General features: G+C 40.8%; 1 protein-coding gene across 1 annotated transcript in view; it reads left to right on the forward strand.

Moving 5' to 3' along the window:
* CPVL (carboxypeptidase vitellogenic like) overlaps positions 1-19,187 on the forward strand; it is a gene marked incomplete at both ends in the record, with an annotated part of 126,950 nt that extends 107,763 nt beyond the window's left edge. Inside the window, one exon of the mRNA XM_081288182.1 lies at positions 19,080-19,187. Within this exon, the coding sequence (XP_081144308.1) occupies positions 19,080-19,187 (108 nt within the window). The remainder of the gene's footprint in view (positions 1-19,079) is intronic.
* Between the last annotated feature and the right edge of the window lie 3,232 nt (positions 19,188-22,419).

Below are 22,419 nucleotides of genomic sequence, written 5' to 3' on the forward strand. Positions count from 1 at the left end.
GGTCTTTAGGGAATAGACTGAGAAGGGGAATAGCTGGGTCAAATGGTGGTTCCATTCGCAGCTTTCCAAGAAATCTCCATACTGCTTTCCAAATTGGCTGAACCAATTTGCAGTCCCACCAGCAGTGTACAAGTGTACCCTTTTCCCCACATCCTCACCAGCACTTGTTGTTGTTTGGCTTCCTAATGGCTGCCAATCTTACTGGAGTGAGATGGTATCTTAGGGTGGTTTTGATTTGCATTTCTCTGACTGCTAGAGATGGTGAGCATTTTTTCATGTACTTGTTGATTGATTGTATGTCCTCCTCTGAGAAGTGTCTGTTCAGGTCCTTGGCCCATTTGTTGATTGAGTTATTTGTTATCTTATTGTCTAATTTTTTGAGTTCTTTGTATACTCTGGATATTAGGGCTCTATCTGAAGTGTGAGGAGTAAAGATTTGTTCCCAGGATGTAGGCTCCCTATTTACCTCTCTTATTGTTTCTTTTGCTGAGAAAAAACTTTTTAGTTTGAGTAAGTCCCATTTGTTGGTTATTAACTCTTGTGCTATGGGTGTCCTATTGAGGAATTTGGAGCCCGACCCCACAATATGTAGATCGTAGCCAACTTTTTCTTCTATCAGACACCGTGACTCTGATTTGATATCAAGCTCCTTGATCCATTTTGAGTTAACTTTTGTGCATGGCAAGAGAAAGGATTCAGTTTCATTTTGTTGCATATGTATTTCCAGTTTTCCCAACACCATTTGTTGAAGATGCTATCCTTCCTCCATTGCATGCTTTTAGCCCCTTTATCAAATATAAGATAGTTGTAGTTTTGTGGATTGGTTTCTGTGTCCTCTATTCTGTACCATTGGTCCACCCGCCTGTTTTGGTACCAGTACCATGCTGTTTTTGTTACTATTGCTCTGTAGTATAGTTTGAAGTCTGGTATCGCTATACCGCCTGATTCACACTTCCTGCTTAGCATTGTTTTTGCTATTGTGGGTCTTTTATTTTTCCATATGAATTTCATGATTGCTTTATCTATTTCTACAAGAAATGCTGTTGGGATTTTGATTGGCATTGCATTAAACCTATAGAGAACTTTTGGTAATATCACCATTTTGATGATGTTAGTTCTGCCTATCCATGAACAGGGTATATTTTTCCATCTTCTAAGATCTTCTTCTATTTCTCTCTTTAGGGTTCTGTAGTTTTCATTGTATAAGTCTTTCACCTCTTTTGTTAGGTTGATTCCCAAGTATTTTTTTTTTGAGGATATTGTGAATGGAGTGGTTGTCCTCATTTCCATTTCAGAGGATTTGTCGCTGATATACAGGAATGCCTTTGATTTATGCGTGTTGCTTTTATATCCTGCCACTTTGCTGAATTCATTTACTAGCTCTAGTAGTTTCTTTGTAGACCCTTTTGGGTCTGCTAGGTATAGAATCATGTCATCTGCAAATAGTGATAATTTAAGTTCTTCTTTTCCTATTTTTATGCCTTTAATTTCTTTTGTCTGTCTAATTGCTCTGGCCAGTGTTTCGAGAACTATGTTGAACAGAAGTGGTGAGACAGGGCATCCCTGTCTTGTTCCAGATTTTAGAGGGAATGCCTTCAATTTTTCTCCATTCAGAATGATGCTAGCCTGAGGCTTAGCATAGATTGCTTTTACAATATTGAGGTATGTTCCTGTTATCCCTAGTTTTTTCTAGAGTTTTGAACATAAAGGGATGCTGTACTTGGTCGAATGCTTTTTCTGCATCTATCGAGATGATCATATGGTTCTTATTTTTAAGTCTATTGATGTGGTGAATAACATTTATTGATTTCCGTATATTGAACCAGCCTTGCATCCCAGGGATGAATCCTACTTGATCATGGTGAACAATTTTTTTGATATGTTTTTGTATTCGATTCGCCAGAATTTTATTGAGGATTTTTGCATCTAGGTTCATTAGAGATATTGGTCTGTAGTTTTCTTTCTTTGAAGTGTCTTTGTCTGGTTTAGGAATCAGGGTGATGTTGACCTCGTAGAATGAATTTGGAAGTTCTCCCTCTTTTTCTATTTCCTGAAATAGCTTGAAAAGTATTGGTATTAGTTCCTCTTTAAAGGTTTTGTAAGACTCTGCTGTATACCCATCCAGTCCTGGGCTTTTCTTAGTTGGTAGTCTTTTGATGGTTTCTTCTATTTCCTCAATTGATATTGGTCTGTTTAGGTTGTCTATATCCTCCTGACTCAATCTGGGCAGATCATATGACTTAAGAAATTTATCGATGCCTTCACTATCTTCTATTTTATTGGAGTATAAGGATTCAAAATAATTTCTGATTATCTTCTGTATTTCTGAAGTGTCTGTTGTGATGTTGCCTTTTTCATCCCGTATGCTAGTAATTTGAGTTCTCTCTCTTCTTCTCTTTGTTAGCATGGCTAAAGGTCTGTCGCAGGTCTGCCTACCTTGCAGTCGTGGGCGGCGGCTCTGCTCTGCCCTTACTCCAATTGTGGTGACGTGACTACCACGCTGGTGGGTCGCTGGGCCTGTTCTGGGCGCGGGCAGCGGCTCTGCTCTGCCCCTACTCCAATTGGGGTGATGTGTCTACCATGCCGGCAGGCTGCTGGGCCTGTTCCGCCAGTCGGTCGCAGGTCTCTGTCCTTTGATCTTCTGTTGACACTGACATTGGCCTCCATCTTCTAGGAAACCCATGTGGTTTATGTGTGGTGTGGATAAACTTCTATTCCAATTCCTAAAGACCACACAAAATCTTGATTGATTTTACTTATTTACAGAGCCAACAGGAAACGGAGAACATAGTTCTGCTCTTAATAGAGTAGCCACTGGTCTTGAAGCATCACATTTAGAAATGTGATGTCCACAGCTCCAGATCCCTGAAACCCTCAGCCCAAATCTTAAGCTAAATGTTGGACCTCAATCCATGCCATCCATGGTCAGTTTATCAGTGGTCTTTGTTTTCTCAAATACCTGGTAGACCACTAGTAACTTAGCCTTGTTAAAAAACTCTTTGGTCTATTCAAAGCATTAGCTTTGTTTTCTCAGCAGTTTCATGCTGTACTAAAATTTGCTCTTACCAGGTAGCAGTGTGTCTGTCCCCCTCCAACAGAGCAACTCTGTTAAGTTGTGTCAGCTTTCAGTACCACCAGAGTGGTGGTTCTCAGCAAAGGTGCCGTCCAATAGCCTCAATAAACTCATTCCTGGATATCAATTGTTGATTAACTACTATAATGGATTGATGTCAAATTAAAAACAAAAGTTCAGTGTAAAGTCTTATCATGAACAAATTTTATCATTCCCATTGGTAATTCTTTAGCTCCAGCCAAGCTCCCAGCTGAATTCTTCAACCTACTGCAGATTGAAAATGTACTAGACCCATGATGGTCTGTATTGAACATGTATAAACTATTTTTTTCCTTGTTTTTAGTCCCTTATTTAATAAGCATTCTTAATCTGGGGTAAGCATTCTCTGGTTAGAATTCAAAGGGTTAGTAAACTTACAAGGGAAAATATTCACATCTTCATTTTTGCTTTTTACCAAAATAGCATTTCCTTCCATTTTGAGTTATGAAATATAGCCTTTCCTTCCATGTTGAACGTAGGCAACAAATCACAGTGGCATCTGGACCTTTGACTTTGTTGCCAAAAGAAAGCAGAGATACAGTGTCACATATGCTGTCATAGATATCTTGAAATAAACTTTTATGATCATCACCATAGTGATGATCAACCTACTGGTTGCTCTTGTAAAATACACACACACACACACACACACACACACACACACAAGCTGGGTCACAGATTTATATTTTACTGTGTTGGTTGTTTCAAAATAACAGCTTTATGTATAATCTAATATATACGTGTATTCAGCCTTTTGTATCCACAGGTTCTCTATCTGTTGGTTCAACTTACTGCAGATTGAAAATGTACTAGACCCATGATGGTCTGTATTGAACATGTACAAACTTTTTTTCCCTTGTTTTTAGTCCCTAGACAATATACTCTAATGATTATTTACAAAGCATTTGTATTGTATTAAGCATATAAATAATCTACAGATGTTTTGAAGTGTACAGGAGGATGTTCTTAAGTTATATGCAAATACCATGCCATTTTATATAAGGGATTTGAGCATCCCTGGATTTTGGTACCCATAGGTGGGTTCTCTAGCCAATCCCCTGCAAATGCTGAAGGATGGAGAGACAACTGTGTGTGTGTGTGTTTTGTATGATTTCAAATGTTATTATGAGAAAGTGTCCATAGACTGCACCAAACATAGCATGTGCACACACGCGCGCACACACACACACACACACACACACACACACACACACAGAATCAGTGCATTAAACTACTCTGAATTATTGGAAAAATTTATAGACTCTCTCCAACCCAAACTACAGACCATCTTGGGTGATCCCATACAGAAGTTATGAACTAAACTATCAGGTAGACTTGAATTTTGTCCCTAGTTTATTACTGTGGTGATACTATCACCATATTCTATTGGCATTATACTGTAGGGTTGAGAGAATAGCTATTGTGTTGTGCCGCACTTGGGTCCCTGCTCCACCACCTATGAACTGTGTGACTTTGAGCAACTGTTTCAGTCAGTTTTTTCACTGCTATGACTAAAAGACTTGACAAAACCTTAGAGAAGGGAAGGTTTATTTGGAGGCTCATGGTTTCAGAGGTCTCAGTTCATAAACAGCTGGCTCCATTCCTGGGGCCAAAGGTGAGGCAGAACATCACTGTGGAAGAGTGTGGTAAAGAGAAGCAGCTCCCATGATGATGAGAAAGCATAGAGAGAGACTCCACTTGCCAGATACAAAATATATACCCCGTAGCCACGATCCCAGTGCCCACCTCCTCCAGCCATACTTATCCTACCTGCCTTCAGTTACCACTCAGTTAATCCCATCTAGGGATTAATTCACTGATTGGGTTAAGGCTCTCAGAACCCAATCATTTCTCCTCTGAACCTTCTTGAATTGTCTCACACATCAGCTTTTGGGGGACACCTCACATCCAAACCATAACAACAACTTACTTAAACTCTCCAAGAAGATTGTCACCTGTAGATGGGGAAATAGCACCTTCCACACTCACAGCTCTCACAGGGGGACCAATTATAAGGTCGAGTTGGGATGGTGCTTATAAACCACTTGCCTTTCTACCTGGCACCTATAGTGTGTCATAAATATTTGTTCCTCTCGCTTTTGAGGATATCTCCTAGCATTATTTTATCTTCACAGGGTAAGAAAGTCTCTCTATGTTCACAGAGTCCTCAAGAGACATTTTTTATTAAAAGTTCAAATAATGAAGAGCTGGGGATATGGCTCAGTGGTAGAGCATTTGCCTAGCATGTGAGAGGCCCTGGGTTCAATCCCCAGCACTGCCAAAATTTTTAAAAATTCAAATAGGATAATGAGGCTGAGGCCTGTAGCATTTTATCAAGTAGGCCTGGAGCAACTATAATTGTGTCCAGTTTTAACTTCACCACAGCAGGGAAACAGTCTTGCTGAGAAGTAGAGGGCATAGGGAGGGCTGGGGAGGTGTTCCACATTTTGCTGCATGACAGTGAGTCCCTTCTAGTTTAACAGTCATCCCAAATGTCCCTGTTGCCAGTAACAAAGTGCATCTAGCCTCTAAGTTTTGTGTTTTTTTTTTTTTGGTGTGTGTGTGTGTATGTGTGTGTGTGTGTGTGTACTGAGCTTCTAACATAGGGAAACAGAGAAGAAGGGAAACAAGAGATTAGATTTAGAGCGTTAAAAACAAACTGTCAAAACAAAAGACCTAAATATCTGGCCACTTACCACTCTTCTGCTGTCAGGCTTGGAGATGTGGTATTTATTTTTGTTCCTGATATTTGTTTTTTTTACACAGCAACCAGGGTCCCAGGGTCTGGATTCTGGCACCAGGTCTGTTGTGCTGGAGCTGCTGGCCCAGGGGGACTTCCTACTTTGCCTTTGTTTCAGTTCAGTGGCATCTCCATCCTGCCTACCTGCTGGTTTGAACCATAGGCCCTGTCTCATCATCTATGTTGGAGAAAAGAAAAAAAAGCCTGACAGAGAACATGTTAAAGCTCTTAAAGACTCATTTTTGTGAGTTTGGCAGCACCAATAGGCAGTTTTCCTTTCCTTTCCTTTTCTTTTTTTTTTAAACCAAATGTTGAATACATAACAAAGAATAGTTATAAGGTCAAACAATGATAAATGAAGGTCTTTGTAATTATCAGCCAGTTTAAGAAATAAAACCTAACAGTAGTTCATCTTTTCCTCCCCACCCCTTTCTAATATTAATAGTTTTATGACATATATATGTAGCATTTTACTTTTTGTGTTAATTTTATATAAAAGGAATTATTTTGTATGTATTTTGCAATAACATACTTACGCTATTCAACACTGTTTTGTGAGATTCACCCATACTGATAAGCTCAATTGGGCTTTTTTCTTTCTCATTGCTGCAAGGTATTTCATGATGTGGGGATTATATTATTCACCCATTCTACTGCTGATGGACATGTAGGTTGTCTCTAACTTCTTGCTACTACAAATAGTGGGGCTGCAAACATTCTTGCACTCATCTCCTTGTGATTGTGTCAATGTCACTAGATAATGTCTGTTTTTCAAATTGATTTTATCTTTGCAGGAATGCCTAAGAGTTCTGGTTATCCCTAGATCTCAGCAAACACTTGACTTGTCTCTTGTTATCTTGCACCTGAGCTTGTTAAATCGAAAGGAGGCTTAATGTCCTTTTCCATATCTTTACATTCATTTTGTGCTTTCTCTTTCTCTCACTTCTCCTGTCTTCTTTTCTGATACCATCAAATCAAAGGGCTCCAATATCCACACACACAATGACGGTGGTGTAGACATGTCATTCCCATATCTTGGTGGTGCTATGTGGGGTACAGGTGCATTTTTTCTTTCTTTCTGGATGTCCAGTGCCAAAGTTGGCTACCAAATCATCTAGCTTTATAAAATGTCAGAAATGTATTTCTGTAGCACCTTCGCAATTCAACTCTGCTAATATTGGCTCAGTAATAAGAAGCAACTAATACAATCAACAGATTTCAGTGTATGCCTTGGATTTGCAGACAAGCCCCAGACCATAGGGAAAACAATCTGAATCTTTTTCTAGCTGAATATCTCTCACTTCCATCACTCATCTATGGAAACAGAGAAGAAAAGTGAGTTAGCCAGTTCCTTTGCCATGAGTTTGACTAAAAAATTAAGAAGAATAGTTATCAGTAAACACTCCCCACCCAGCTCCTCAGCTGGAATTTGTCACATCTGCTTTATAGTATCCTTCTCCTCAGCCTGATTTTATTCATTTCCTAATGCTCGTCATAGAAACCACAAAGAACTACTTAAAAAGAAAAACACTGCATTTATACAAACCAATGAACATAGTGCAGCATTTTGGGGACATTAAAAAAACATGAGGGCTGTCCCATGCTGTAAATTCCAAAATGAAATCGTTTATGCTTCGTGGTGTTTTGAAAGATGCTGTTCAAGAACATTCTGAATAAGTATGTTAAGTCGCTGCTGTTTAGTTTGTTCCCTTTTCCAGTAGCCTCTTCAAGGGGTCTTCACTAGTCTCCTTCCTCCTCAATTCACCTTCCTTTCTGTTTTTTTTTTCCAAAAGGCAAGTCTGGTCGTGTCTTTCCTTGTTTAAAGCCTCTTCCAAAGGTTTGACAGCTGCAGCATGAAGTTTAAACTGAACATGGGTTAGTGAGATATTTATTTGATCTGGCTTCTGCTCCATTTCCCCATCTGAACTCTTACTGTCCCTCCTTCCCAATTAGAATCCTAAGGAAAAAGGCAAAAAAAAAAAAAAAAAAAAAAACAGTTTTTACCCATCACACAACAGCAGTTCACTCCCATTCCCCTCCCTTTCCTCTGAAGGTCTTTTTTTTCCTGCTCAGAAGACACCCATTTGCCTTTCAAAACTAAGCCCCAGCATCCCTTTTGGGAACCCACTATGCTCCTGCCCCCAAGATTATCTTCTCTGCAGCTCTAACTAGGTTCAATTGCATGACTGGGGCTGCATAATTTAATTCTTTGGAGTGGGTGGGTACCGGGATTGAACTCAGGGGCACTCGACCACTGAGCCTCATTCCTAGCCCTATTTTTTTGTAGCTTATTTAGAGACAGGATCTCACTGAGATACTTAGCACCTCACTTTTGCTGAGGATGGCTTTGAACTCACGATCCTCCTGCCTCAGCCTCCTGAGCTATGCCAGGCTCATAATTTAATTCTTTAACTGTATTCCTTGCTATTTGATACTGAGCTGGTTGAGGCCAAGAACAATGTATCATTTTTCTCTGCCACACATCTATTACCAGGGCTCCTGGCACCAAGTCGGTGCTCAGGGAATTAAAATCCAAGAGGCTTCTGCAGTAGAAGCCACTATCCTATGCTTCTGAGTGCGTGCATGCAAGCCGTGTGTGTGTGTGTGTGTGTGTGTGTGTGTGTGCATGCTTACATGTGTGTGTTAGTACTACATCTAACTGTGTCATGGCTACTCACCATGTGCACACACCAGACTGTGTTCTAGGAAACAGACATGCTGAGAAAATAGACATGCAGCTAGAACACCTCCCTCTAAATAAAGGTTGCATTTTTACATCCACCAAAGAGTATTTCCTTTCTGTGTTCCAAAGGAGGGAAAAAACGAGAACAATTCTGGAACACAAATTCATGGAAGTGATTGTAGAAGTTACCAGAACTGAGAAGCATCCTCTCCTTTAAAAAAAAATTGGATTCTTGGGTTTTGTTTTGTTTCCTTTGCTTAAAAAAAAATTTACCCAGCTTGCTTCCTGAAAACAAAGGAAATAATAAACAATAGCAACTCCAAATTTTACTCTGATTATTTGCCAGGAGTCTTTCTTAGTTCATGTGGTTCTATTTCATTAGAGAAGACCAATTAGCATAAGAAGAATGCTTCTAAATTAAGCTACCCAAATATGCACTTAGTTAATACTCTGTGAGCTAATTTATTGTATTATTTAAAATATAAATTGGCTAGCAGATCTATTTATTGAAGTATAACAGCTAGGCAACAATGCATAATTTTCTCTTAGCTGTTGAGTGGTTTTTAATAATCTATTGAAATTTAAAAGAGAACCATTTCATTAAATGGAAAGTGAGTAAATGCTAAGAAGTCTAAAATTTAAAGAATTATCCACCCATGGAGAATAGGTTTTAAAAATTAATGGTATTTTTGGAACAAAAGAGAACAGGGGTTTGCTTTTTAAACAGTAACTTTTTGTTGTTTTAGTCTGAAAGTGTAACCAAAGATTCACAAAATCACTTGTGGAAATGTTCAACAGAGCCAAAAGGTAAATAAATAAGGTAGAGAGTGGAGTGGAACAGAGACCTGGGAGGTGGGAAGGAGCAATGTAAAGTTGTAAACTCGTGTTCAAACATCGCCCTTTCGTTAGCTGGCACCGATTTTGGTTTGGCAGTAAAGAGTGTGTGTCCTGTTTTATTCCATCAACTGCCTTCATGAAGATGTCTTGCCATTAGGCCTGGTCTGTATTCTAAATTCCTGGACCTGGGAACATTTAGTGGTTTTGGAGGCCCTTTCAGCAATGGGTCAGTAATACAGTTGAATCCAAATACCTTGTCTCCTCTGGAGTTTTCCTGAACAGACTAGCTGTGGAGCACCTCAGCATGCTTTGATACAAATAGAAGGATCTTGTGCAGGAGATGGCATGGTCTTGAAACATTGTCATTGCCAATTATACCAGAACTCAGGGTGGGGATGGGGTGTAGGCAGGAATGGAAGCAGGTGACAGGCCTTCCTCACCTTTCTGCCATTATTTGAAATCTGGCCTGATTCCCTGAGCCACAGTTTCAGATAATTTAGGGACCTTATAGTGTAGCAGAAAGTGAGGGTCAGGACATCGAGATCTGGAAGCAACAATTTATTAGTGGTGCCATGTCCAAGAGGGATAATTCCCAAAGTCTGAGCCCTGAGCACAGCAGGGCTTTTACTATTATACATAAGTAAGTTTGGGATACATCAAGGCAAGAGAGTTGGTGCAATTCTATTAGAGTGTACATCTTACATTCTTTATATGGGTACAACTTATCAACAGCCTAGGGACTCTTAGCTCATTTGGCTTAGGGACTTTTACTTCATTAAACCTAAAGGGGGATTGTTCTGTCTCTGCCAAATTGTTTACTACTTCTGCTACCATGGTTATCTGTTATAGGTGCCTTTTAACCACTGCTAGTCTCTATAGTTAAATGTCAGTAAGCAGAGCTTCTGTGTGTCAGTGTGTAAAAACCACAGCCTGTCAGCTCTTCAATTGTTAAGTTCCCATTTTGCTCTACCACAATAGTCTATCCATTTCTACCGATATTTCTTGGTGGAATGGAAGCTTTCCAACGCTATGACAAAATACCTGAGATAATCAACTTAACAAGAGGAAAGGTTTACTGTGGCCCAACTTTCCAGGCTTTCTGTTCATAGTCAGCCTATTGTTTTGGAGCCTGTGCTGAGGCAGCACATCATGACAGGAAGTACATGGTGAAGCAAAGCTGCTCACCTCATGGTAGCTGGGAAGCAGAAGGAAAGAGACAGGAAGGGTCTAGGGTCCCATTATCTCCTTGTAGGGCATGTCTTCCTTGACTAGGTCCAACCTTCCCAAAGTTTCACTACTCCCAATAGAACTACAGGCTGGCGACCAAGCTTTCAATACCTGGGTCTTTGGGGGAGGTTTCATAACCGAACTATAACCCTGGGGTTTATCTTGAAAAGGAGGAACAGCGCCAGAACATTTCAACTGTCTTTGGAGAGACAAAATTTCAGAACCAGTGGCCTGAAGGATTTGTACTGTTTGCCAGAGACACGGATTTGAACTGTTTGTCAGCTTCAGGTGTAAATACTCTCACCTTGACCATTTTCAAGCTAACACTTCGACACTAGTTTTTGTGGAGTCAAGCAGCAGTGTGTGCAATCGTCCTTTATGATCCTGCGAGAGAGAGAACTCCAGCACACCACTGCCAGAACTTTCCTGCATGGCTGTTTGCAGGAAGTACAACTTCAGCAGGTTGGCTGGCTCTTGTTCCATGATACCCAAAGGCTCAGAGCCAGGAGCCAAGTCCTTGCAGCACCCCGGCAGAGAGAATTGATTGCTGTAACCTCTGCCCTCTCCTCCCCCGCTCTCATTCTCTCCTCCAAAAGAAACTACAAGCTTAGATCCCAAAGCGAGATACTGGGGAAGGGTAAATAATGAACTGAATTGTGCTTTTTAATCCTCCTGTGGGTATCAAGTATAAAACCTGGACTCAGGATGACCAAATGAGGAAGGGAAGTCTCAATTACTTTTTAATTGCATCAAATCCTGTGTTATAAAGTGGGTTCCTAAAAGGGGAGAAAGAAAGGACAGCTTTCTGCTCTTGAGGCGAGACAAGTGAGGTCTTGCCTGCCTGACATTTCTGTGAGGGAGCAGAGGGCGTTTGGCACTGTGTGTGGTGACAGGGGGAGAAGGGTGAGGAGGAGAATGGGCTGGATCATGATTGTTGGCAAGTCTCAAGGTAAAACTCTGTAGGTACAATTACGTCGAGAATATGGTTGGAGATTCCATCTCATTCAAGCTGCTTTCCTACTTTAATTGGGACCTTTCCCGTGGGAAGGAAGGACTCACAATATGGAAATCAAAGAAACCTGGGAGATAAATGTTGCCCTTCCTGAAGAATGCATTATAATCGTTTTTTTCCTGAAAAAAAAAATACAGTAATGAATGTCATACTTATTACCGTTTTAATGTCTGCTCTTACTCCACTAATTAAAGGAAAAAATGTTCTTTTGACCATAAAAACTCAGATAATAGTGCAGGGATGGTTGGCTTAATGCTTACTATTTGCCTCTATTAACTTATGGCACAAAGTTAGTACATATTTGGGGACTAAGCGCCATGTAATGCTTCATATGCATTGTCTCTTTGAATCCTGGAAGAAAATTAAATGTTGTTAGAGTCACCAACCAATCCAGATTACCCAGTTCTTTTTTTTTTTTTTTTAACTCTTAGTACTGAAAACTTTGAATTTCTAGAAACCCATTTGTCCAGGGCAAATTGAGATGACTGGTCACCTTAAATCTTATCTCCATTTTACAAATGAGGAAAAATAGAAGCAGTTATGGCAAAGTCCCAGAGATGGACTCAAACCAGATCTGCTTCATCCTGAGTCCATGCTCTGGAGCACCAGCCCAAATTTCTTCCTCCCACACAGTAATATCATTATACTGTCTTCAAATTTTCTTTGTTTCTGTTTGTTGAGTAGTCAACTTCTTTTCCCATGACAGCTTATAAGATGCTGTCTTTGTTTTCAGCAATGTACCATTGTGTGTTTAAATGCAGTAAGCTTTCCTTTTGTTTATCCTGTTTAGGATTCACTGAGCTTCCCGAACTGTGGCTGAATGACTTTGCTCAATTTTGGAAATTGCTCTGTCAGCATTTGTAAATGTTGCTACTACTTTTGCCCCATTCCTACCTTATTTTATTCTAGGACTTCAGGTCAATGTAAATGAGATGTTTTGTAGTTTCAAGTTTTTCCTTCTCTTTTCTGAATTTTTCATTGTTGTATTCTCCATGCTTCTGTCTGGATATTTTTGTCAGATCTAGAAAATATGAACTTCCAGTTCACGTATTTTTTCTTCTACTGTATCTGATCTACTGCAAAACTCTCTATGGAGTTCTTCACTTCAATTAGCAATGAATGACCTTTTGGTTCTAGAATTTCCATTTGGTTCTTTTTTATATTTTCTAATTCTCTGGTGAATTCTCTACCCCCCCCCCCCACTTATCTTCTTGAATGTTTTGTTCACAGTTATTTAAAAATCTATACCTGGTAACTCCAGTAGCTGAAGGGAAAAACCCTTTGATTTGATTATGTCTTTTGGCACATCTACTAGATTTTATTGAATGCTGGACAAAGTGTCTGAAGAAAGGCCTTATCTCTTCCTGAAGAGAATTTAATTTCTTCTGGAAGGCAGTGAGAGTAGGGACAGAGCACCTTCATTCAGGCAGGGCCTGAGAGGATCTTGAGTGCTGGGTTTTAAAGTCTATGAGGCTCACCTATTTCTGGTTCTCCATCACTGATAGGGTGTTGGCTCTCAGGGACCTGAACGAAAGCTTGTGGTGTCTTCCCGTGTCAGCTGGCCTTCCCGGGTCTGCAGGTCCAAATTTTCTTTTCTTTGGGAGTTTTCTTTGTTTTGTTTTTTTGGTCCCTCAAGTACCATAATGCTGCTGAAAGTTCTCCTTAGCATTTTATTCTTTAATCTGTCACTTGTTGCTTGGCTTCTTGGTCAGGAATCTTCGAAATCAGTGAATTTCTCAAAGGGAAGGCAGCACTAGATGTAAGGCTCACTTCTCTGCAATTCTCTCTGTGATTTTGGCCTCTCAAATCTTGGTTGCTCTCTAAAAAGCATTCTTTTCTTTTTAATTCAGCTTCTGTTGTTTTTCAGTAATGTGAGGTTAGTTTGGTACAGGCTACTATAAAGAAGTAGAAATCCTGAATTATAATACTGTTGCAACTGGTAATAAGATGGTACATACAGGAAGCCCTTTTGGACTGAATCAAGAAGCACCAAAGGTCTCTCTGGGCTACACCAGGAAAGCGTACCACAAGGACGGCAGCACTTGGGCCTCCTGAAGCACCTAGAAGCCTCTTTCTGCCTTCTATTTGATAATCACCAGCTAGGCTACAAGTGCACGGTGGGAAAGCCCGAGGATAGTTGTCCCTGTGCATTGCTGGAGCAATTCTGCCTTGGTCTCCGATTTATTTTTGCCTCGTTCTTTGTTAACAGATGTCTGCTAACAAGCTTTGGCTAGTTTTTGATTCTCATTTCCAATTACCCTTTCTTTTAAAATATATTTTATTTCAGTGCATATTCATTTATTTCTACTATCAATTAGTAATACTAAAAGCTGAAAGCTAAAAAGCAAGTTTAAATAAATGCAGCGTGGAATTAAAACAGAAAAAGAGTTTTAGGATAAATCAGAAAGTGCGAGTATCAAGATTCTCTTGAGCTTACACATCATTCCATAGTGGAAATCAGGAATCGTAAACCTATATATTGTACCTCCCATGGCTGTCTTTCTTCTGCTCTGCTTAATAGCACACTCTTTGCAAATCTACTCATGTCAGAAGCCTGAGATGGAAAGGTAGCAGAGGGTTCTCATTAAATCTATATTTCTGATTGATCTCTAATTTTATTGGTTCTACCACAGCTGCTTATCCCTCTCTGTCAGGAGCCTACATCACCTCTCTCTGTTCTTTTTTGTTGTTCTTTTTAGATATACATGCTACTAAAGTGTATTTTAACATATATACCTGGAGTATAGCTTCCCATTCTTGTGGTTGTATGTGATGTGTAGTAACACTGGTCGTGTATTCATATATAAACATAGGAAAGTCATGTCTGATTCATTCTACTGTCTTTCCAATTCCTAACCCCCTTCCCTTCCTTTCATTCCCTTTGTCTAATCCAGTGAACTTCTATTCTTCCACCAACCCCACCACCCCATGTGGGCATGCCCTTACAGTGTGTTAGCATCCACATATCAGAAAGAACATTTGGCCTTTGGTTTTGGGGGATTGGCTTATTTCACTTAGCATGATAGCCTCCAGATCCATCCATTTACCGGCAAATGCTATAATCTCATTCTTCTTTATGGCTGATACTCCATTGTGTATAAGTACCACATTTTCTTTATCCATTCATCTGTTGAAGGGCACCTAGGTTGGTTCCATAGCTTAGCGATAATGAATTGAGCTGCTGTCAACATTAATGTGGTGGAGTCTCCCTGTTCTGGTGGTCTCGGTCTTGCCCTAGTATCACTCCCTTCTAAATCAGCCTCCTCATTACATATTAAGTAACTTCTGTAATGCATATCTGAGGTTAGCACTACTCAAAACCCTCTCGGATCCAGAAGAGAAAGATTTATCCAGACAGAAAGCAGATCAGTGGTTGTGGGAGTTGGGAGACAGGATATTGCTAACAGGGAAGGTTTTCTTTGGGTTGATGAAAACATTTTGTAACTGGGTAGGGGCGATGTTGCACAACATTGTGAATGTACTAAATGCTACCGGATTGTGCACTATAATATAGTTAAAAATGTTATGCTAAGTGTATTTTTTATCACACACACACACACACACACACACACACACACACACACAGCCTGTAGGGATCAGCTCTCCCCTCACCCTGGTTGTCAAAAAGGTGTCCTTGGTCCCCCTGTGTCTGAGGGTTCAGCTCCTTCTGTTTTCCCTCCACTCCTTCAAGAACACAGACACTCACAGCCTGCTGCTGGTGCATGCAGTATCCCGCCCTCTGAGTTTGCAATGGGTTCCTCATCTCTGCGGGGCATCCTTCCATCCCTACCCCACCTATCCAAGGACCTTCTCTTCCAAGACTCCCTGCCAGGGCCCCCTGACAAGTCTGCATCAGCAAGGACAATGTGAACTTCGAATCCTCCATCTTGAAAGGCACATCTGGGAAGCCTTTACACCAAGCCTGCACCTCTAGATCCTGGGGGAATTAGTGATCGTTTTCTAAAAAATGAAACGGCTTGAAGGTTTATGTGTTTGCATAACCTTTTTTTTTTTTTTTTGATTCATGACACATTTGTGACCCCCAGAAACATCTGGAACTCATGAGTTTAGCAGCACCCACATTGCATAGTTTCTGGTGACGAGAGGATTTCCATCCAGAAAGCCTTGAGATGAGTCTTGTCACAATTAAATTTCTCAATCTCGACCCTGCCATGTTTGTCACACACCTCCGAAAGCTGCCGAGTGCTTTGTGTCCTTGGTTTGGGAGTGGTGAGGCTTGGAAATAGACAACCGAGTGGGTTATGGTTCCTCACTCAGAAATTTATTTTTTTCGAGGCTAATGTTGGTAAAATGCTGTTTGGGTCTCAGCTTGGGAACGTGCGTGCTTGGGAATTGGAGGCGGTGAACAGCCTTTCTTTCTAAAGGAGCTTCACTTTCTGACCTGATGAGGCCATTTCCCGTGTCACTGGGTCCTTGCAGATGGCAGATGGCAGTCAGAGCTAGTGCAGGCAAGCCACTGGGAAAACACGATGACCCCACCCTCCTTCGCTAGCCTTCTCCACCCGATCATCACAGACGTCACAGGCATGTCCCGGGAGGTGTGAATCGAGACAGGAGTGGACGCCCAGGCAGAATGAATGAACTAAGGGGACCGCATGAGGAGGCTTGATAACATTCAGCTTATCTCCTCCCTTGGTGGGATCAGCGAGTCCCCTGTCACCACAGAACAGCAACAGTTCTCTGGGGTTTCTCTTCAGCTAGTCTTAAGGCCAGCCGCATCAGCATTGCTTCAGAATTGTTGGAATGCAGTTCTTAGCATTGTCCCAATTGTACAAAGAAATGGAGGCTGGTTAAGTTACTCGCCCAAGGTCACACAGCTTGCTGTACCCTCTTGTCGTGCTCCTGCACTCTGACTTCTGAGCCCTGACTATAAAGCACTGCGTTATCCCTCATTAGCCATAGTTCTGATTTTGGAGGCAGGATGACCTTTAGCTCTTGAGTACTTGGTTTATTGCTGTTCCAGACCATTGCTGCCAAACTCATTTCTAGTTGAAGCAGCTGTATTTTGTCACACAAATGACTCATTAAGTATCCTCAGCCAAGCTGAAACTGCACAGAAATCCCTCATCAGCTCCTCCCCTGGCTGAAAGCTTGGATGAGAATCTGCAGAAAGAAAATTCTAGCCTAGGGTTGTGGGGAAGCAAAGGTTTCACTCTAGAGTTACCTGAGGGTCTCTTGTCACAAGTATGTTTACTTTTGGTCTGTGACAAAACATGGCACATCTTAGTTCTCCAGATGCAAACATGGTCACAAATGGTGGATGGATCCATGATCCTTGCAGTAGGGTATCAATGACCACAGGGCTAGTGAGCATATGGCAGAAGTGTTCCTGTGTAGAAGCAGGGACCAGCCCATCCCACAGCTAAAAGTGGTATCTGCCTCCATTAGAGGGCTGTTAGGAAATGGGCACTGAACTTCTGTGACTAAGCTGCAGGGTTCAGTTCGAACATGAAGAATCATTGTGCAGGTACGGTGATCTGACTTAAAGCAATGGTATTTGTATCAGATGTCAGGGTTGTAGCTAGTTATCTTACAAGTACATGACTCTGACAAACCATCTCAAAAGCCCCAAACAGCCACACCACCTCCACGCTTCTGTAAATGGTGCTATCTGCAATTATATATGGATAACTGTGAGCAGCAGGGCAAGATTTTTTTCTTATAACGTTGATCCCAACTTACCTCTTAGCAAGATTGTGAGAAGATAAGTGTTGAGAGTTGGAGATATTTTCATGTAATAAATATACTATTTTTTTTCTGCCTCAGATCCCTTATATTGATGCATGTAAAAGAACCCAGACTCTTGGGAAGGGCCTTGTGAAGGTGGTCTTTACAAGCTGATTATAATTTGACAACTAGAAGTTTCTGCAGTGATCCCTTATTGCCTAGGTGTATTCCCTTGATCTACTAGGAACTTCTCTCCATTGCCCACGTGTGACAGAGCACTCAGGCCATATTGATCTCTCCCAGAAGTGGCCTCCAAACACTCAGTGTCAGTCTTTCTGGAGGCTTCCTGTTGCCCTCTGCTTGAGATATTTACCCACACTGGATGCCCAATGAGTGCAGAGGCCAACAAGACTTTTTCTGTCGACATAGAGCCCAGTTCAAGGGCTCACATCCACTTGAACTCACCTCAACTAGAAATGCTAGCAGAATGCTTCATACAGCCTGGTGAGGGCTTGGGCGACACAGGTGCACACACTGGTCCAACGGATGAGTCTATTGTAGAAAATAGACAACTATTTTCCTAAACGAGAATGTCCTACACTTAGGACAGCACATTCATCACACCTTGACTTTATGCAAAAGAAGAAAATGTATAAACACACTGAGCTCCAGTTAAGGATGTGATGCTGAAATCTTCAGGGGGGTTACTTTGAAATGTGTCAAAAGATTAGGTGGATAAATGGATGCATAGTGGGATGGATGGAGGCACCCATATGTGAAATAAAATGAATAGTATTGCTGGGTGTGAACACCTGTAATCCCAGCGGCTCAGGAGGCTGAGGCAGGAGGATCCAAAGTTCAAAGCCCCCCTCAGCAACTTAGTGAGGCCCTAAGCAACTCAGTGAGATCCTGTCTCAAAATAAAATATAAAAAATGGCTAGGGATATGGCTCAGTGGTTAAGTGCCCCTGGGTTCAATCCCTGGTATCAAACAAAAACAAAAACACATTAATAATAATGAGGGAATCTAAGTAATGGGTATATGAAATTTTATTTTCAAATTTGCTGTATATTTGAAAATTTCCTAGTATGATATTGTGGGAAAATAATGTTCTAACTGCTGCTAAAAAAGAAAAAAAAATGACTTTTTTTCAGGTGTCAAGGATTTCTTGTTACTTTTTAAAGAGAATCCAAATACACTCTTTATGATTGATAAGAAGCTAGAAAGATAGGTGCCACTCAGTGTGAGGGCCAGTGGGGCTGGCTATCTGGAGGGTGGCATTGGGCAGGCATTGTACCCCGTTGCAGGCTGACCTGGCCTGGGGTGGAACTCCCCACCTCCAAGGCCCCAAAAGGTGAGACTTACAGCAAAGTACCTCCAAATGAGGGGACCTGGGGGCAGGCATATCACTCCCAAGAGGAAGAAGAGAGGTAATCCTCAAATCTTATACAGATGAAAGATGAACACAATTTCATACAAATCAAATCATTACACAATTTAAAAAAAATTCCTACCTTTAAGTTACCTATTATTATTAAAACTATCAGAAATAAGATGATCAGCATATCCAAAAACTCAGATTGGTGGAATATGTTCTCACATTTGTATTTCTTTTTGGGGTCTTGCCAGTACAAGGCAAGTGCTGTACCACTGAGCCACATCCCAGCCCTCTTCTGGATTTTATAGAGAATTTAAACACTCTGATCCAAATTAAAACTTTTCATTTACTTAGAATATCTGCTTCTTTAAATTTCAAGTTTTCTTGTCTTTCTTCTTGAAGGTAATTGTTCGAGGTGGAGGACACATTTTACCCTTGGATCAGCCTCTGAGATCTTTTGACATGATCAATCGATTCATCTTTGGAAAAGGGTGGAATCCTTATGATTGACAGACAACTATTTTCCTAAACGAGAATGTCAGGAGCTTTAATCTGTGAAAAGAAAATTCTTAAAAACTGAAAATGTCTTATAAATAAGAAAATTATATTTTTATATCTGCAAAATGTTTCTCATCAATAAAAATTAATGATCCTTGAAACAAGCAAGTTTCTGAATTGCGGGGAGATGGTTTATCACGAAGGAAGTGAGCAAGAGGAAGGATCACCTGACTTAACTTAGAGGATGGAGGGAAAGGATTCTGACATTGATCCTGACAGCAGGGGATGATGAGCTTCCAGGATCACAAGTAGGAATTTCTACTCCCTTTAAGAGTAAGTGAAAAGTGCAATAAAGAAATCAAGTTGTAACACCTTGTTTTTTAAATAACAGAGGTTTTTCATATGATGCATCTGAAGGAGTTTGGTAAATATTATTGGATAAGAAGAGCTGATGATCACCGTATAGGAAAGGATGAAGTTATAACAACTGTGATGAGATTTTTGAATATCTAGTCTTTGAGGAAAGTCAGCTTTGATTTATTTGAAATAGAAACCTTATATATAAAAAGAATGATGGAAAAGGAGTGATAGACCAGTTCATGATATCTTGATATGCAGGGAATCTTATACAGAGAGCATACTTAATCAGATTAATTAGACTTTTCTTCTTCCCTCCCTCCCTTCCTTCCTTCTTTCTTGGTGGTTTGTTTGAGGGGATACACATTTACCAGGCAGCCTATAGGCCACATAAGATGATTCATTTTTAATTTGATTTATAAATTCTCTTAATTCTTTTACCAAAGAGCAACTTAATTTTTCTTTTTTCTTTCTCTCTCTCTCTCTCTCTCTCTCTCTCTCTCTCTCTCTCTCTCTCTTTCTTTCTCTTTCTTTCTTTCTTTCAAATCCAGGAGCACTTAATCACTAACTCACATCCCTGGCCCTATTTTGTATTTTATTTAGAGAGAGGATCTTGCTGAGTTAGTTAAGCCCTCACTAAATTGCTGGCCTTGAACTTGCAATCCTCCTGCCTCAGCCTCCCAAGCTTCTGGGATTACAGGCATGCACCACCATGCCCTGAAGAGAAACTGAATTTTATCAATGTTGGAATTGAAATTTGAGATAGACTGACTTTAAAATATGTAGATATATACATGCACTAGTAATTTCCCAACTACACTCACATCTCGGAACATTGCTCCTATTTATGCGTTATGGAGACATCTCTTTGAAATTCTACAGCATTTTTGGCTTTACAACATCACATCCCACCTATGAATTAGCTCACTGGATAATTAAATTTAAAATATGGATGCCTGTTCTGGCTGCAAATGTTGAGTTTGTTCTTTTAATTTTGCATCTTGTGCCTGATTTCACTCAGGTTTGTGATCTTCCCCTCCCTGACCTTTTTCCTTTTTCTTTTCTTTCTTTCTGTCTTTCTTTTTTTTTTTTTTAAGAGACATTGTTCATGATGCCCATGTGCTAGGTATCCTCAAATCAAACCTTCTGGTCAAAGCAGATTGCAATTATTGGAGAGGATAAGCTGGAACATGGAGGTACAACCTCTTTTTATGAGCAGGCTAAATGGGATGCATTGGTTCCATAAATACATAGTGGAAAGGACCCAGACCTTGGCTGGAGACCAGGGATTTTTGTTCCAATGGGCCACACACCCCTGGGTGGTTGGGATAAGTCACTTCTCCATACTACTAGTATCAAAAACAGGTGGCCAGAGGAGCAGATCTCAGAGGTTCCTTCCAGTTCAGGAAGCACTGGAGTCTTACTTTTCTCACCAGGCACTATAGATGGCTGATCCTCATTATTCACAGATTCTGTATTTGCGAACATCGTGGCCTACTTGCTAAAAATTTATTTGTAACCCACAAATCAATCGTGGCAAAAAATCTGAGCTGTCCACCACACACATTCCCAGCTGAGATTAAACAAAGATTAAGCAAAAGTGATGCTCTGCTCCCCCGACCCAAAGCTTGGGTACTGGGAATTGAACCCAGGGTGTTTTGTTTGGAGACAGGGTCTTGCTAAATGGCTGAGGGTCTAAGTGGCTGAGGCTAGCCTAGAACTTTTGATCCCTCTGTCTCGGCCTCCTGAGAGTTGCTGGGATTACAGGAAGGTGCCTCCACGTCCAGCCACATCACCTTCTTTTTTCAGCTTTCCTAACTGTAAACAAGGGTCCTTTCTAGGTCTGTTTAGTGCCACGCTTTTTGCTTATTTGTGTGTGCTTTTCTTTTTGTAATTTTTTAAAATTTTGATAGACATTTATTTTATTTATTTATTTTTATGTGGTGCTGAGGATCGAACCCAGGGCCTCACACATGCTAAGCAAATGCTCTACCACTGAGCCACACCCCAGCCCTGTGTGTGCTTTTCATTACTGATTTTGTCATCTACAATGGCCCAGGCGTAGTGCTCAGGTACTGTTTAGTGTCCCTAAACACAAGAAGACTGATGAGCCTGACAGAGAAAATGCGAGTTGGATAAGATTTGTTCGGGCATGGGTTGTGCTGTTGGCCCAGAGTTCAGTGTTAATGAATCAATAATATGTATCAAATCAGGTGATTGAAAAACACACATCAAGCACGATTAGGTATTGATGGACAGAAATGCTGTGACCAGAGGCTGGAAGGAACTTAATCCTCTATTTCCCCTAGGGGCAATGATTCAGAGTTTGCTAATTCAGTGTTTGCAGAGATGTCAGAGAATATCACTACCATGAACAAAGAGAATCAGTTGTATTTTCAAAGCTTTTAACACAGCAACTGGCACAAAAGAATAGCTCAATAAATGGAAACAACTGAAATTTTCAGTTTTATTATCTCCCTGCCCCAGGTACTGAAACAGGGGGGGAGTGTTGCTAGGCTATCTAGAAGCAGCCTTCCCCCATTACCTGAGGGTAGAGGTACCTGGAAACTGAATCTAGATGTTTTATTTTAAAAGAACAGAAGGAAAACCAGGCATTGTAGTGCAGGCCTGTAATCCCAGTGGTTGCAGAGGCTGAGGCAGGAGGACCACGAGTTCAAAGCCAGCCTCAGCAAAAGCAAGGCGCTAAGCAACTCAGTGAGACCCTGTCGCTAAATAAAATACAAAATAGGGCTGGGGATGTGGCTCAGTGGTCGAGTGTCCCTGAGTTGGTCCCAGTACCCCCAAAAAACGAAAAAACAAAACAGAGGGAAGGAGAGTTCCAAGACTGAAGAAAAGCAAAGTTTCTTAATTGAACTGGAGAAAGTCT

This window comes from Spermophilus citellus (assembly GCF_964194105.1).
Source record: "Spermophilus citellus genome assembly, chromosome: 3".
NCBI classification, from domain to species: Eukaryota; Metazoa; Chordata; class Mammalia; order Rodentia; family Sciuridae; genus Spermophilus; species Spermophilus citellus.